Source organism: Chiroxiphia lanceolata, chromosome 3, assembly GCF_009829145.1.
Source record: "Chiroxiphia lanceolata isolate bChiLan1 chromosome 3, bChiLan1.pri, whole genome shotgun sequence".
Lineage (NCBI taxonomy): Eukaryota > Metazoa > Chordata > Aves > Passeriformes > Pipridae > Chiroxiphia > Chiroxiphia lanceolata.
This window is the reverse complement of record NC_045639.1, coordinates 10,541,965-10,556,595: the sequence shown is the minus strand read 5'-3', so window position 1 is coordinate 10,556,595 and position 14,631 is coordinate 10,541,965. Positions and strand designations below refer to the sequence as shown.

Genomic DNA, 14,631 nt, shown 5'->3' with positions numbered 1-14,631 from the left:
AATAAAGACATGTTCAAAGTGAAAGCTAACATCATGGCTGAGCTCCCTGGACCAGTAACAAGCACAGAACTTTGAAATTTGGGTTATCCGAATTTAAGAACATTACGCCCTGATTAATTTGGTCCTTCTCTTCTTACACAACAGCCAACAGTATCACCTCTAATGGAAAACCTCTTTCTACCTGTTGTATAGCCAGAAAAACAACAACAACAAAACCAAAACTCCCCGAGAGCACTCCGTGAAGAAAGAAAAAAAAAAAATCAGTCCGGGGAGTTGAAGTGATGTGCAATATATTGCCTTTCATCAACTATAATTAATTGAAAATAGTATGAAAACTTCCCTAATGTCAGCATGCATAATTGTTAACAATTGCTATTAGAACATGAAAAGAAACGCTGTGTCAGGCTGTAATATCCCAAGAGTTCACGTGTATCATCTGCATATATAATGTGAATTCACTGTGCCAGACCTTTTCAGCTCTGCAAAAGTACAACTGGGCTAAAAATAACTCTGGCTCGTAAAAAGTTTGATGTTCGGTGTAGATAGTGGTACAGAATTGCTACTTGGCTCTAGATTGCTTCAGCAAAAACGACAAATGTGTTCAGATAAACAGTGGAGAGCAACAAACAACCGCCCTCAAAGGCTGTGTTGTGCTTTCAGACAAAAAAAATTCAGGTTAAAACTTGGTTCTTCCTGCTTCTGTCCCGCAGCTGTCCATCAAAACCAGCTTTCTCCCTGCGGTCTATCAAATATTTCCCTCACAAATCAATTTTACACATGATCAGCCCATACCCCTACTGAGCTGAACCTCCCCGTTAATTAAGTGAAGAAATTACCATATATATTATATTAATGCAAACATCATTCAGCTAGTAATTCACGGCTGATCTGGATAATGGAAAGGTTGAACACCCATTAACCCAAGCCAACAAAATGGGTTGGCTGAGAAATTCTAGCAGGTCTCATGTGACTCTTCCCTCTAACTGCAGCTCTGCGGTATCTGCTATTGTAATAATTAAAATCCTCCCGGTAGATCAATACTGGAATCTCTTTATGGGAAGTGCCCTGATGGAAATGTCTCAAGGAAGCTGGGGCTGTGGAACTCTGAAAAATTCATTTTTTTTATCTGACAATTATCACCACACTGCAGACTAATTCAACAGTGCACCCCTCTCACTCTGCTTTGAATGCACTGGAGATTGACATCTAAAAAACCCTAACATCTCATTTTAACAAATAAAGGCACTATTTCCACATACAGTTTGGAATTATCAGCAATCATGAAACCAGACAAAAAATTAATATACATTAAGCACTTCATCTTCTGATGGCTTCCTCTGAGTCTCAGCTATCGCAGCCTTCTCCTCATTTCCTCTCTTTGTATCTTCCTGTATTGATCTCTGCCTTTTCATCTCTTGAAAAAAGGGAAAAGACATGTAAAATTATTATAAAGCTTGATATTTATGTATTGAAATGTGGACTTACATTATCAGGTTTTCATATATTTATTGTTAAATATTATTAAATCATAAGATGGGAAAACAGGTTTTATATTTTCTCCTACCTGGTCTGCTCTCCACGTATTGACTGAAAGACTGGAGCTGAGTTTTCCTGACAGTCGAGTCCTTGCTGAACACAACGGGATTTCTAAACCGTTCTGCTGCTTTTTGTGATCGCTCAGCACGATGTTCCTCTGTTCCATTCTGCTGGGAAAAAAACAGACACACAACAGTTTCTTTTGTTTACAAGCGGGAAGACATTAATTTGAAAGGTACATTTTTGTGAGGGGACAGGACACAGCTTTTACAGAAGTGGATTTCACAACTTGGGCTGTGGTTTATATTGGATGAAGTATCAGCTGCGGGGAAAAAAAGCAGAAGAGTGATTAACTTTTCCTTTTTTTTTTTTTTTTTTGCTTGTTTAATGTGTGATGGCAACGACTGGCTTTTTGCTCTGTGGGCACCCTCCTGCAGAACTCTCCACTTCCATACCAGCCAGACCTATTCATTGTGACAAGCATTTGCCAGCAATGCCGATTTTAAACAAAAAATCCCTCCTCTGCACCTTTGCTTTGCCAAGCACCGCGCGTGCTGCTGCCAAGTCGCGGCGTCTCTGTCCCTGAACACGATCTGTATCATTTTTAAGCATGTTGCCTTTAGCCTCTCTCCCAGCCCGGTACAGAAATCTGTCATTTTCTGTAGTCCCATAGACTTGTATGACAAGAAGAACTAGTTTCTAATTTTATGCCCATTGAGATAAACCACTAATGCTGGATGAAGTCTAAAAGGTAGGATTATAATGCTACCCCACTGAACTGCATTTCATCAGCTATAACTTTCCAAAGCCAGATTTGTAAGTAAGCCCTTTACAGCTAAGGAAACTACAATTATCTTTTCCAGGGCTTCCTATGTTAATACTGGTAACAAATTCAAATGATTCTATCAACACCAAATATCCCAGAAGACTGAACCACTGTGGTGTGTGGAAACTGCAGATACCGAGGTGCTGTGTACCAAACAAATATTTCATTTTATACCTAATCTTTTATTATTTTTATTAAGTGTTTTGAAAGTAAATAGGGAAAGGCTAAGATGCATGACTAATAGCTAAGCCTGCTGAATGCTGAAACTGGTTATCAAAAGCTACCAAGACTTTGCCCTTCCTCTGCATTGAGACAATTGGTAATGAGGGAGTTCTCCAACGGCCTATTCTCTCGCCTCAAGGAGGCCGGGGATACACAATCCCCAAGGGAAGGTAACAGTTTATCCTTTTCCACAAACACAGAATGCCTCATTTAGAAACCTGTAAACTGCATTTTATTAAAAAACAAATCCACCTCAATGCCAAGAGCTCCATGAGAACAGATGGACACCATATATTCCTTATAACGCTGCCTTTCAACTCTTCCTTAGAAAAGACGCATGCAGAGATAAACTGTTAAGTTGCACCTTTTTGTGGAAGTACCTTAAAAAGAATCAACTCCTTCACAAAAGCTTTTTATAGAGAGAAATACCATTTTTGCTAGGTTAGGTGATACCAAATTACCCTAAGAGGCGGCCTGTGTGTCATTTCACAGAATTAAGCATAAACAAGTATTGCTTATATCCCTGGATGACTTTTCAGCTGCACTAATCAGGTGGTTATGATTCTGGTTAAATAAAAGGTGGTTTCCTGTTATTAGCACAATAACCATCTGACAGCCTAAACCAGAGTCTTTACCAAAATAAACAAACATGACTAATTTTTTTAGGCCTGGCAACATGCTAAAATATCAGTGTGATTAGCTAGTAAATCCCATTTTAAGAAACCTTTTTATGACTGGGGACTTCTGCCACTTTACAAATGTATTCCTCTAAGCCCACTAATTCAGTTAGCCTTTTCAATCCATTGTATTATTCTTGGGCCAGCTTCATTTTGCATTAAATCCACTGCAGAAAGCTAAATTGAACGCAAAAATCAGACTTGATCCAGGCTTCCTTTTGTTCAAAGATAGAGACCGAAAGTCCTCTGCTGCTGCCACACACTTTCATCACCAATTTATAGGAACTGACAGTGTAAGGGAAAAGCAATGAAAGTCATTGTTTTGGGACTTCAAAGCATCTCTGTATCTGGGGAAGGAAATCCTTTCAGTCAGCAGCACTCTCCCCACAGACTGCAGGTGGGTGAAAAGTTATACCCAACTGGAAGTGCCCCAGAGCCATAGGGATATTAATGACATACAGGGACTATTTTAAAAAAATAGAATAGTAAGAACACAAGGGTCTAATCAAGGAAATGAAATTGAAAACTGATTGGTGGGCACTTTATGCTGTAGAGGTGAACACTAAGAATAGGCAAAATGCCCACATACACCACATACTCGTGTCTGTTTTTCTCGGAAGCACTCATCAAGCACCCAAAGTATGTATGCCTTCAAAGTGTACCATGGCTTAATTTTAACGTAGGAAAAACAGAGGACCAGGATTGGAAGGGAAGCAAATGCCTGGGAGTCCAATCCTGCCCCCTTTTAAGTCAGGTAGAGTCTTGCTGCTGACTGCACCAGCAGCAGGATGGAGCCCGTGCTGCATTTCTGATATCAATGACAACCTGAGCAGGCAGAATTGAGAGATGCTTCTTATATCTGTTAGGGTTTTGCAAACGACAAGTACCACGATTAAAAAGAAAAAAAAAGGAAAAAAGGAAAATGTATTCAATAATCAACTGGAAAAAACCCAGTGCATTGCAAACCATGTAACTGCACTATCATGAAGATTTTCTGTGTTTCTGACTCTGAAGGATTTGATAAGAAATTATTTTCCTCCTCACAAAATACAAACACTCAAACATAACACACAGGTATCAAAACAAAAGCATTAAGCAAAACTTACCTTAATGTCTTGCTCTGAGCTATCTGTTACAGTTTTCTGAGCAGCACTGGAGAGTGAATTTGCCACCTGTGGCTGAGCTTCTAGGAGCTTCTTCAGCTTCAAATCCATCAACTTACTGTTTTGTTCTGCTAAATATGCAAATACCACATACAACAGAGTGAGATGCATTTCAATGCGGAGTCACTACAACAATGTAGCAATTTAAAAGATTTAATTCACTTTGCTATCATTTCAAACTACAAAAAAATAAAAAGTAGAAGGAATTTTTTTTGTGACTGGGCTTGGTGCAGGTTTGTGTACAGTACAGAGATATTCCTAAGTTTTCTCAAAAAACATAGGTAACACTCAGCTGAATAACTAAACATGCTTGCAGACAGCAGATGAAAAATACAGAAAGTCAATAATGTTTAAAGTTACTCCCAGTGGGTACATGCTTATACTTTGGTATAAAAACACACTTAAAGAGCCATTTATTTTAAGACAATACCTAAAAATTTATCACATAATTTACATACTGATAACCCCTCAAGTTTATGAACTACTTATTGATCCTAAGGCTTCTTGGCATAGTTTCTCAACATTAAAATTTCAGTATCAAAAAAGGTGACTTTCTAGTAATAATTTACTATGATTTATAGAATATGTTGAAGCTGGGAGAGTCATAAAACACTTCAGAACCGCATCCATGGGACAGAGTCAAAGTCTGCTGAATCCCCCAAATTTTCATTATCAATTTTAGCAACTTGGATCAGAGCCCAAATAAATAATAGTTAACAATTTTACCTCCCAGTAATGCTCATTCTGTATGTGCATGTTGACTATATGAATTTGTAACACACCTACACACATAGTTACCTACACACGTAAGAAGGAGAAAGGTGTTAATAACAAGCTGCTGCACAGGACTGTGGAGCTAACCATGGCTAGGGAAGCAGAAAAACACTGGTGCAGAAACCCCCAGACATATACTTTACATGCAGCCCCACACGAGAAATCACCCCTGAACTGGAGTGAGTGCAGCATCACCTGCACATATGGTGCACTTACACCTGGGCCTTGAGTCAAATGCAGAGGAAATAGCAGTTGGTATGTTTTCCTAAATGCACAACCTGAGTTTTTCACTGCAGGCTGGTGACTTCTAGCTGATGTGGAAAGCGGAGTCACGACTGTTTTGCCACACAGCTCCTTCCAAGGTATGGAGTACTCCAATTCATATTAGCCAAAACATTTTTGGCATGCTGGCAACCAAATGCTGCCTGCCTCCACCAGCGACAGCTTGGGTTGGATTATGATGAGGGATAGTTTCCTTTTCCTCTGCCACACCCAGTCAGGGTGTCCTTAATTGAGGCTCACATGTAAGTACATGCACGTTCTCGTAGGTTTATACATAAACACCATGTAATAACTATGATATAAGAGGTTCACAACAGCATGTGGTAGAAGTGTTGACAAATATAGATAGAAGCAATATCTGAAACCACTAAGCAGTAAAAATAAAGTTTTCCCTTCTTGAGAGAGATGGGAGGGACTAAGATTCAGCTGGGAAAAATTAATTAAGATGATCTATTAATTACCCTAAATGTGAAATGTCCCTTACAGTTTTACTTTTAGATGTTCCCAGGAGATTTAGCCTTCATTAGAACTTGGTCTGAATTGGCAGAATTACACCAAAATCTGTGTGCTCGGATTTCTATCACAGCATTAGACTGCCTTCTGTATCACTCTTACTTGTCTATAACTTTGGCTTCTGTGCAGAATGAACTGCAAAATGATGTCTCAGGTTTTTTTCAGAATGTCTCTGCATGGTGGACATGAAGCATTGGGTAGTGGGTTTGTATCCCTGAGAAGGTACTTCTCAGGAAAAATACCCACAGAAATAAATGTTAGTAAATCCCTGGGGTGCTGTGACAGGAATATTCACTTACTGATTTTCTATTTCTCCTAAAATGAACCAGTTTTTATTGGAAAATTACTTTACAGTATTCTGCTCTAAGTAAGCTAAATTCAAGTGTTAGAAGTGCTAGATGTATTTTCTTATGTGCCTGGAAATCCTCAAATAGAAAAAAAAATAAAGGACACAACTCAAATATTTTTGCATCCACACAAAACTAGAAAGTTCTATATACCTAACAGTGTTGGTTTAATTTCCAAAGAACAAACACTAAATTACGTTCCAATTTAATATATTATGGACTGCACGCTTGGGCCCAGCTGGCATGGGCAGAATCAAGTCAGAGGGTGCTGAAGATGTTCTCTCTTGTAAGGACTGTTTCATGATGCAGTCCTGTGCTGGCCAGCGTTCTCCAGGCTTGAGATAACTTGCAGTGAGCAGAAAGGCCCTGACAGAGAAGCCCACCACAAACAGAGATCCTGGACACTCCGCAGGGCTGCCTGGATCAGGCAGACTTGTACAGAGAACAAACTCCTTCAGTAGCTCTCTGCAAGGAGAGGAGCCTCTAATGGGTGGGCAATTCCTTTTGCACCTTTGAAGATCTACCTCCTTTTAAAATAAGCATCTCCTCTGTAAGATTCCAACATATTTATCATCATATTTATCACCTGAACTCCAGTTCTGCTTGAATATTTTTGAAAGGGGGAAATACACTCCTATGCCCTAATGTATTAATAAAACCTCTATTATCTGAACATTATAAAGTAAATGGAACTAATTCTGTTCCAATTTATGCCTCCATGCCCCCACTGGAGCTACAAGGTGTAAGTACAAGAGCTGGTCCTCGGAAGCACAGATACCAAGTCTACATGAACACAGAGAGACACATTTGCTCCTCTTCCCTGAGCAAATGGGCCAGGATGGCAGTGCAGAGAGTGGCAGCTGTACTCACCCATGCCATTGCTCACTTCTCTGCCTACCTGGCACAATCCAGGCAGGGTGCTTTCAGGTGGCTCTGCTTTACCAATCTGGCCTGGGGTGCCCTTCCCCATCAAACAAGCAAGGGACATTTAAATCTGCCATTGTTGGAAATAATGATTTTGTTGATTTTAAATTTCAACTAAACATCAATGCAGAATATGAAGCACTAGGGTTTTAAAGACCCAAAAAGGCAGAAGGGAATAAATCTGACAGAGAGACAAGCAGCACAACAGCACTTATATGATGATGGAGTGTTAGTCATGCAAAATACACAAAATAGCCATTATTTAAATTACCCGTTGAATCAAGGTCATTTTCTAGGTTAGTAAGTTCATCTCCACCTTCAGTAACAGAGCATTCAGGAACCTCCTCATTAGTATCTATCTCAATATTATCATCATCCTCATCCTCATCTGTAGGAACATACAGCATTAAGGTTAGTATTTTCATATGTACATGCAACACGTCACTAAAAAAAATGAATGCTTTAGAGAACAAGCTGAGTTACGATAAAAATGCAAATAATTGAATAAGTCTGGAAGGAGACTTCATTCTGTTCACTCATGGATTTATCTTTAAACTGATGCAATTCAATAAACACATGGGGGGCTCTGCTGGAAACTCCTGCTACAATAGAGTCTGGCCTCAGCAGTGGCTGTTCTGTGTGCTGAATCTCAGTAACTTGAGTCAAAGTAATTTCCCCTAGGCTCCCAGCTCTCCATAATGCAGAATGGGTGCCAAAGGTGGCATGTGGCAGGTTCAGATTGGTCTGGCCAGCAGAAGGACTTGCGAGCTGCGGTCTCCTAAGAAAGGCAGCAGCTCCAGGTACTGAGTTCCCAGCTCGGTGGGACTTGCTGCTCCTCGTTTTGCACAGTATATCACAGAGCAGTGATCACCGTACCTTGCCTAGGTTAAAAGTCTCCTATCACTTTTGATGCAAGGAGGCAAACCACCACCACCATGCTTAGTAAGCACCAATGTCAACTGTAGCAAGGGCACACTCACAAATTGCTGCTTTCACAGAATCACAGAATGGGTCTGGTTGGAAGGGACTACAGTGGGTCATCAGGCCCAACCTCCCTGCTCAAGCAGGGTCATCCCAGAGCACATTACACAGGATTGTGTCCAGATGGTTCTTCAAAATCTCCAGTGATGGAGACTCCACAACCTCTCTGGACAATCTGTTCCAGTGCACAGTCACTGCACAGTAAAGAAGCTCTTCCTCATGTTCAGGTGGAACTTCCTGTGGATCAGTTTCTGCCCATTGCCTCTTGTCCTGTCGTCTGGCACCACCAAGCAGAGCCTGGCTCCATCCTCTTGGCAACCTCCCTTCAGATACTGATAGACACTGATGGGGTCCCCTCTCAGTTGTCTCTTCTCAGGGATGAACAGGCCCAGTTCCCTCAGCCTGTCCTCATCAGAGAAATGTTCCAGTCCCTTGATCATCTTTGTCACCCTCCGCTGGACCCGCTCCAGGAGCTCCGTGTCTCTCTTGTCCCGAGGAGCCCAGAACTGGACACAGCACTCCAAGTGATCCTTACCAGGACTGAGTAGAGATCACCCTTAGGGATCATTTCCCATGACCTGCTGGCAGTGATCTTTCTAATACATCCCAGGATCCCATTGGTCTTCTTGGCCACAAGGACACACTGCTGTCTCATGGACAGCTTGTTGTCCACCAGGACCCCCAGGTCCTTTCCCCAGAGCTGCTTTCCAGCAGGTTGGCCCCCAGCCTGTAGTGGTACATGGAATTGTTCTTTCCCAGGTGCAGGACCCTGCACTTGCCCTTGCTGAATTTCAGAAGGTTCTTTGCCCATCTCTCCAACCTGTCAAGGTCCTTCTCAAGGGCTGCATAGCCCTCTGGGGTATTGGCCACTCCTCCCAGCTTTGTATCATCAGCAAACTTGCTGAGGAGGCATCTGCCCCTTCATCCAAGTCATTGATGAATAAGTTAAAAGTGCTTTACTGCACTACTTTTAATCAGCATTGTTTGTAAGCTACATGCACTTTAAATAAAAATTGTAATTATATTTTTATGGAATCTTTCTACCAAGTTTCTCAGAGCAGCTTATGAATATCACTCATAAATGAGCCCCATAATGTTTTATGAAGTAGGTGATTATTATAATTACAATTATGATGATGATGTAGGTAAATTATGGCACAGAAAGAGTAAGTAACCTGAGGAAGATCAAATAGCAAGTTCTGAATTGTGAAGCAGATCCCAGAAAAAATCCTGACTCACGTTTTCAATACAAATATATAATGAAATTAAAGTACATAAAAGCTAGATTAGCACTTTCAAAGTAAGTAGATGCATTGTGTTTACTCACTTTTAAATCTCATAACAAATGCTATCTACACTTGTTCAGACTTATACAAACTTTTTTTCTTATGTATGCGTGCACATGTGCAAAAATGATAAAAAAGAGTAGGCTGGAGTGTGACTGAAGAAACAAGACACAGAGTGACTAAAAGAACTTTAAAACACATAAAATAGGAAAAAATACAAATTATAAATACAGAACATGGGTGTATTCAAATACCATATAAACAAAAAGGATCCTAAACACAGTACTGAGATGCCATAATCCTGAATACCAGAAGTTTGTACCGGGATTGGTGCTGATCACTCATCATCTGTCTTGGAAACACATTAAACCTCATTCCCAGACCTGAAGTTTCCACTTTAGGCCCACACTGCTGTCATGAAGATCATACAATTGTATGTTTTCTTTACGTCTTTACCTCCACAGGCCCTGTAATTCCCATTTTAGGAGCCTGTTGACTTTTTTAATGTCTACTACTGTTTTCCAACTTGGGACCTGACAGATGGTGCTTCAGATGTACAAGTTGGTGGGTGGAAACACTCCTGACGCTGCGTTACACCCTTTCTGTGACACTTAAATTTCCCAAGGTGATCCTGTTGTTTCAGGTAGGGCAGAGGTAGGTGAACAAAGTAGAAGGGCACAGCGTGATCATCATGAAGTGGAAAAAGGGATAAAGGGTAAAGGGGTAAAAAACAGACTGAAAAGAAAACAGAGAATGGTAAAGCAGCAATAGCAACAATTCTGATGGTTTTTGAATTTCCTTCAAAGCATCTCTACTGTTTCTGATGAGGAGACAGACTTCCTGCATGACCCTAAATCCTTCAGGATGGTGTTTGAGAAATTCAGTAGCATTCGGGCCATGATCCTCTCAAACACACTTTGGAGCTCACAGGGGCACACTCAAGGCATGACTGGGCTACTGTGGACATTTGGAAGAGGTAGAAGAGTGAAAGAGGGACACCATTGTGGCACAGGAAAACCAAATCCACCTTGAGCCTAGAAGGAGGCTTTGGGAATCATCCAAAGGAGTAACCTCGCAAGGTCGGCTCACAACTACCAGTCATCCCATAGGATGCTGGATGTGTCAAAACAGTCTAAACAAGATGACAGGGTTTAAGACTCCTGCATACTAAGGGAATGCTTATATTAGATTATTTGATTTTCTTTAATTTAATATAGCAAGATGAGGTCAGAGGCACTGCCTCTGACACCACCGTTTTAGGAAACAAAAGAGATGGGAATGTCAAAGACACCAGTTTCTAATATCAGATAATGACCCGACCTAGCATTTAATTTAAAGTTAGCAGACTTTGACTGAATATGATTATCAGGACATTTACACTTTATTTTAAAAAAAATCAATTAAGAGCAGTAATTGGAAGTAATTTCAGAAACTTTCAAATATCTTTAAAAATCTAGATTCCTTGATTGAAACTACTCTAGGGTTTGTTTTTTTTCCAGGGTTTTGTTCTTCCAGTGTATTAAAAGGGAAATGTGTTTAGGGAGCATGTTACAACAAGATTTTGCAATTATAAATGATAAAAGGAACAACATGACGAAGAGATAACAGATATCTTTTATGAAAAGAGCAAATTGCTAATGTGAAAAACTAAAAGCACTTGGTCTAGAACCAGGGCACATATTTAGAAGAGGACTGAAGAATTGCTTCCTTGAAAAGTATGTAAATTTGAATCCTAGAAAGACAGCAAGGCTTTACTATGTCATGAAGAAATGAACAAAATAAAAGATAAAGGATTAACTCCATAACTAAACAGCACTGACAATTTACCAACACAGCATGGACTGTAGTCTGGGCTGGAGAGAGAAATATTTTTCAGAACCAAATGGAAATGGCAGAATGTTGGTGGAAAAAGATCCAGAAGTATTTTATAGCTCATATGTCTTACTATTCAGACTAAGGCAAAACCTAATTTGTGGTTAAAACTGATATTCTATTGACTTGGTTTAAGTTTGTCCACATGTGAACCAGTTGCAGCAGACTGCAACAGTTTCTAGATTAAATTAAAAAGGAGTGATTTTCATGAAGAAGCAAAATCATTGATGGGGGCTGGATCACGTTACTGGGAAAAGCATGTGGAAGCTGCAACTGGAGTTGCACAAACAGTACTTGCTCTTCAGGGAAGATATTTCCAGCCTTCAGGATTGTCTCTGGGAAATCCTTCAGGTTTGTGAATATTGAGATATTTTGTTTATTTACTTTCAGGTACAGAGTTTGCTTTAAGGCTACAGGATGTGACAGAAGCCTCTGAACAGTAATAAAGGCAACAAAGGTGGGGAATGGAAGAAATGCAGAGTTGAAATACTGGTTCCATGTACAAGAAATTAGATGTCAGGACAAGAAATTACAGCAGTAACTGCCAACAGATAGAAATACTGCCTTTTAAAAATATTAACTTGAGGGACTTAACACTGTTTCATGAGTTGGAGACTTAGCATGATGAGTAAGCCTGTGCTACCATGTACATTCCCTAAAAATCACTGCCTCAGAAGTGAAATCTTGAACATATCCTGTTCTGTCTGTTGTTCCCTCCCTTCACTGCCTACATACCACCCCCAGATCCAAGCCACATCCTCACAAAGACGCCATCTCAAATGAAGGATGGAGATGTGCCAGAGAGCAAAGAAAGCACAACACCCACATCCCAAAAGAGTAGACGGGTGTTCCACTGCACATATTCCTAGATAATATGTCAATTCCTTTGTCCCGTTGCTGCTAGGAAATTTGGATTCCTATCTTGATACTGTCCCTGGATCCATCTCAAGGCATCCGCTTATCGGCCTAAAGCTAGTAGGACATCTAATAAATTTGAAGCTGCCATCCCAAACCCTCTGGCAGTTGGCAGAAAGAAGTATTTTCTGTCTCACATGCCAAATAACCTATGGAAAAGATTGGATTTTGTAGCTAAGGATGCTGCTTATCCAGGAAAGTTTCAACTTGCCATAGGCATTTGAGTTTTTCAGACCATGATTAAATAAAGACTTTTAACAGAGAATATTGCACCAGTGCCAAAGCATGAAATTCTTAATGAGCATATAGAAAAAATGAAAGAGATCACATTTTTACCTACAATCATTAGTCTTTAAAAACTCCAGAATCCCAAAGCTGAAATGTCACTTTTCTTCTGAAATAATTGAACTGAGAGAGGAAAACTATTTGGTACATTCCCTTTTTGTAAATTAAAAAGTAATTGTAATCAATGCAGAAGAAGAGATTTATGAAGCATAACGGACAAGAAAACTTGGAAGACATAAGATATCACAAGAAGCTTGTCTTGGGTATTCTACAGGAAGTACAAGACTATAACAGAAAAAAACCCTACTACGTGTGAATGCAGTTAAGGGCAAACATTCAGAATCCAGCTGTAATAACGAGACTGTCCAATTATATCCTAATTTTTGGTGTAAACTCAAAAATGAAAAAAGACTAAACCCAGAAATAATTCTAATTAATTCGGTTTGTTAAGCGTTGGTGCCATTTCACAGAACTACCACATTTTAGAAGAATGAATTTCTTGAGTGGACATTTAGTGTGGCACCTGACATTACCAGTGGTGTGACAGAAGTATGTGGAAGATGTGCCATCCTTTTTGAGAAGGAGAGAAAATGCTATAAAATGCACATTGACTTGAAAAGGGCAAAGAGGAACAAAACAAGAAGGGAAATAATAATTTTAAGTCTAAGAGAAAGTTCAAATAGACTGGCCTAACTACAGTAAGGGCAAAGAAAAATCAAAGCAGGAAATACAAATAAAGGAGATAACTCAAAGCACATGCAAAAGTAGAAAGCTGTGAAATTGTTGCATGGATAAAACCCAACAGGTATAGTGGTGATAACTTTATAAGCGAGTTGTCACCAGTACTGATACTGTCTCCTTTAATAACACTAAATTCTCTGGGTGCATATGCAATCTCTCTCTCTATAAATACATGTTTCTTTTAATACATATGCACAGCTACCTCTGAGACTGTTCACAGTTTGAACAAAGGGCAGGAAAAGCAATGGCAAAATACAGAGGAAAATATGAGCAGGAAGGCCACGTCCCAGAAAGCAGCACACTGAGATATTTAGCAACACTGCAAGTGAGTCACTGTGACAAAACAGGGTCACTGCTGTGCAGCTGAGCACTCAGAGTACCTTACTTTGAGGGAAGATATGGTAGGAACAGCTATGTAAGGCATGATGAAACAGTGAGGAAGAAGTAATTAAATAATGTGGGATGGGGAATCATAAACCATGAAGAGGGATGAGGAACACCGTCTATGTAATGTCCAAGGACTGTGTTGTTTGGCTCAGCCTGTCCTACTGCATCCCCACAAAGGATGTAATTTCTCTATTTATCACAAAAGAGAACTTGCTTTACTGGGTAAAACTGAAGACCAAAACCAAAGGGAGATATACAACTCACTGCTTTCTTCTCAGCCTTAAATGGCACAGAAGTGTAGGGTTTAGGGTGCAATAAGACTGTATTTAAATATTTATGCATATAAAATACATAAAGTAGAGAAGAAATAAATATTTTTGTTGAATCTACATGCATCGTGAGCATAAAGCTGGATTTTCTTTACACTGCAGCTTATGATTACGTGTTAGTATGAGAAACACTATTTCCCCTTAGAATATGTAGAAGACATTAAAAGAACAAGAAGCCTGCACTGCAATGTGTGCTCAGCACCCATTTGAGTTTGAGTGACACTACATTACTCCAGCTCATAGCACTGGCAGGTATATGAATTTTAATGACATTTCAAAGTCAGTTTAATAACATTATAGCAATATTACAACTCAAAACCTGTAAATGCAAGTGGTATGTCAAAAGACTGCCATTTAAAATCAAAAGGTTGTTGCCCCTGCCTCTCACAGGCCACCTTTAAAATTCTCTTCCCAAGCAGTTTTTTGAAGACATTTAATACAAAATAACTTTTCTTAAGTATTTCTAATGTTTTTGCCCCCCAAAATTACATCCATGCTCCTATATAACAATATATATTGAAGAGAACCAACAACCATAAAATTCTAAAAAAACCTGTGGGCAATGACAAAT

General features: G+C 39.7%; 1 protein-coding gene across 1 annotated transcript in view; it reads right to left on the bottom strand.

The window, feature by feature from the left end:
• The window catches only part of EHBP1 (EH domain binding protein 1), a 213,194-nt gene that overhangs the window by 38,205 nt on the left and 160,358 nt on the right, over positions 1–14,631 (bottom strand). Inside the window, 4 exon segments of the mRNA XM_032681211.1 lie at positions 1,308–1,414; positions 1,565–1,703; positions 4,368–4,492; positions 7,536–7,652. Coding sequence (XP_032537102.1) covers positions 1,308–1,414; positions 1,565–1,703; positions 4,368–4,492; positions 7,536–7,652 — 488 coding nt within the window.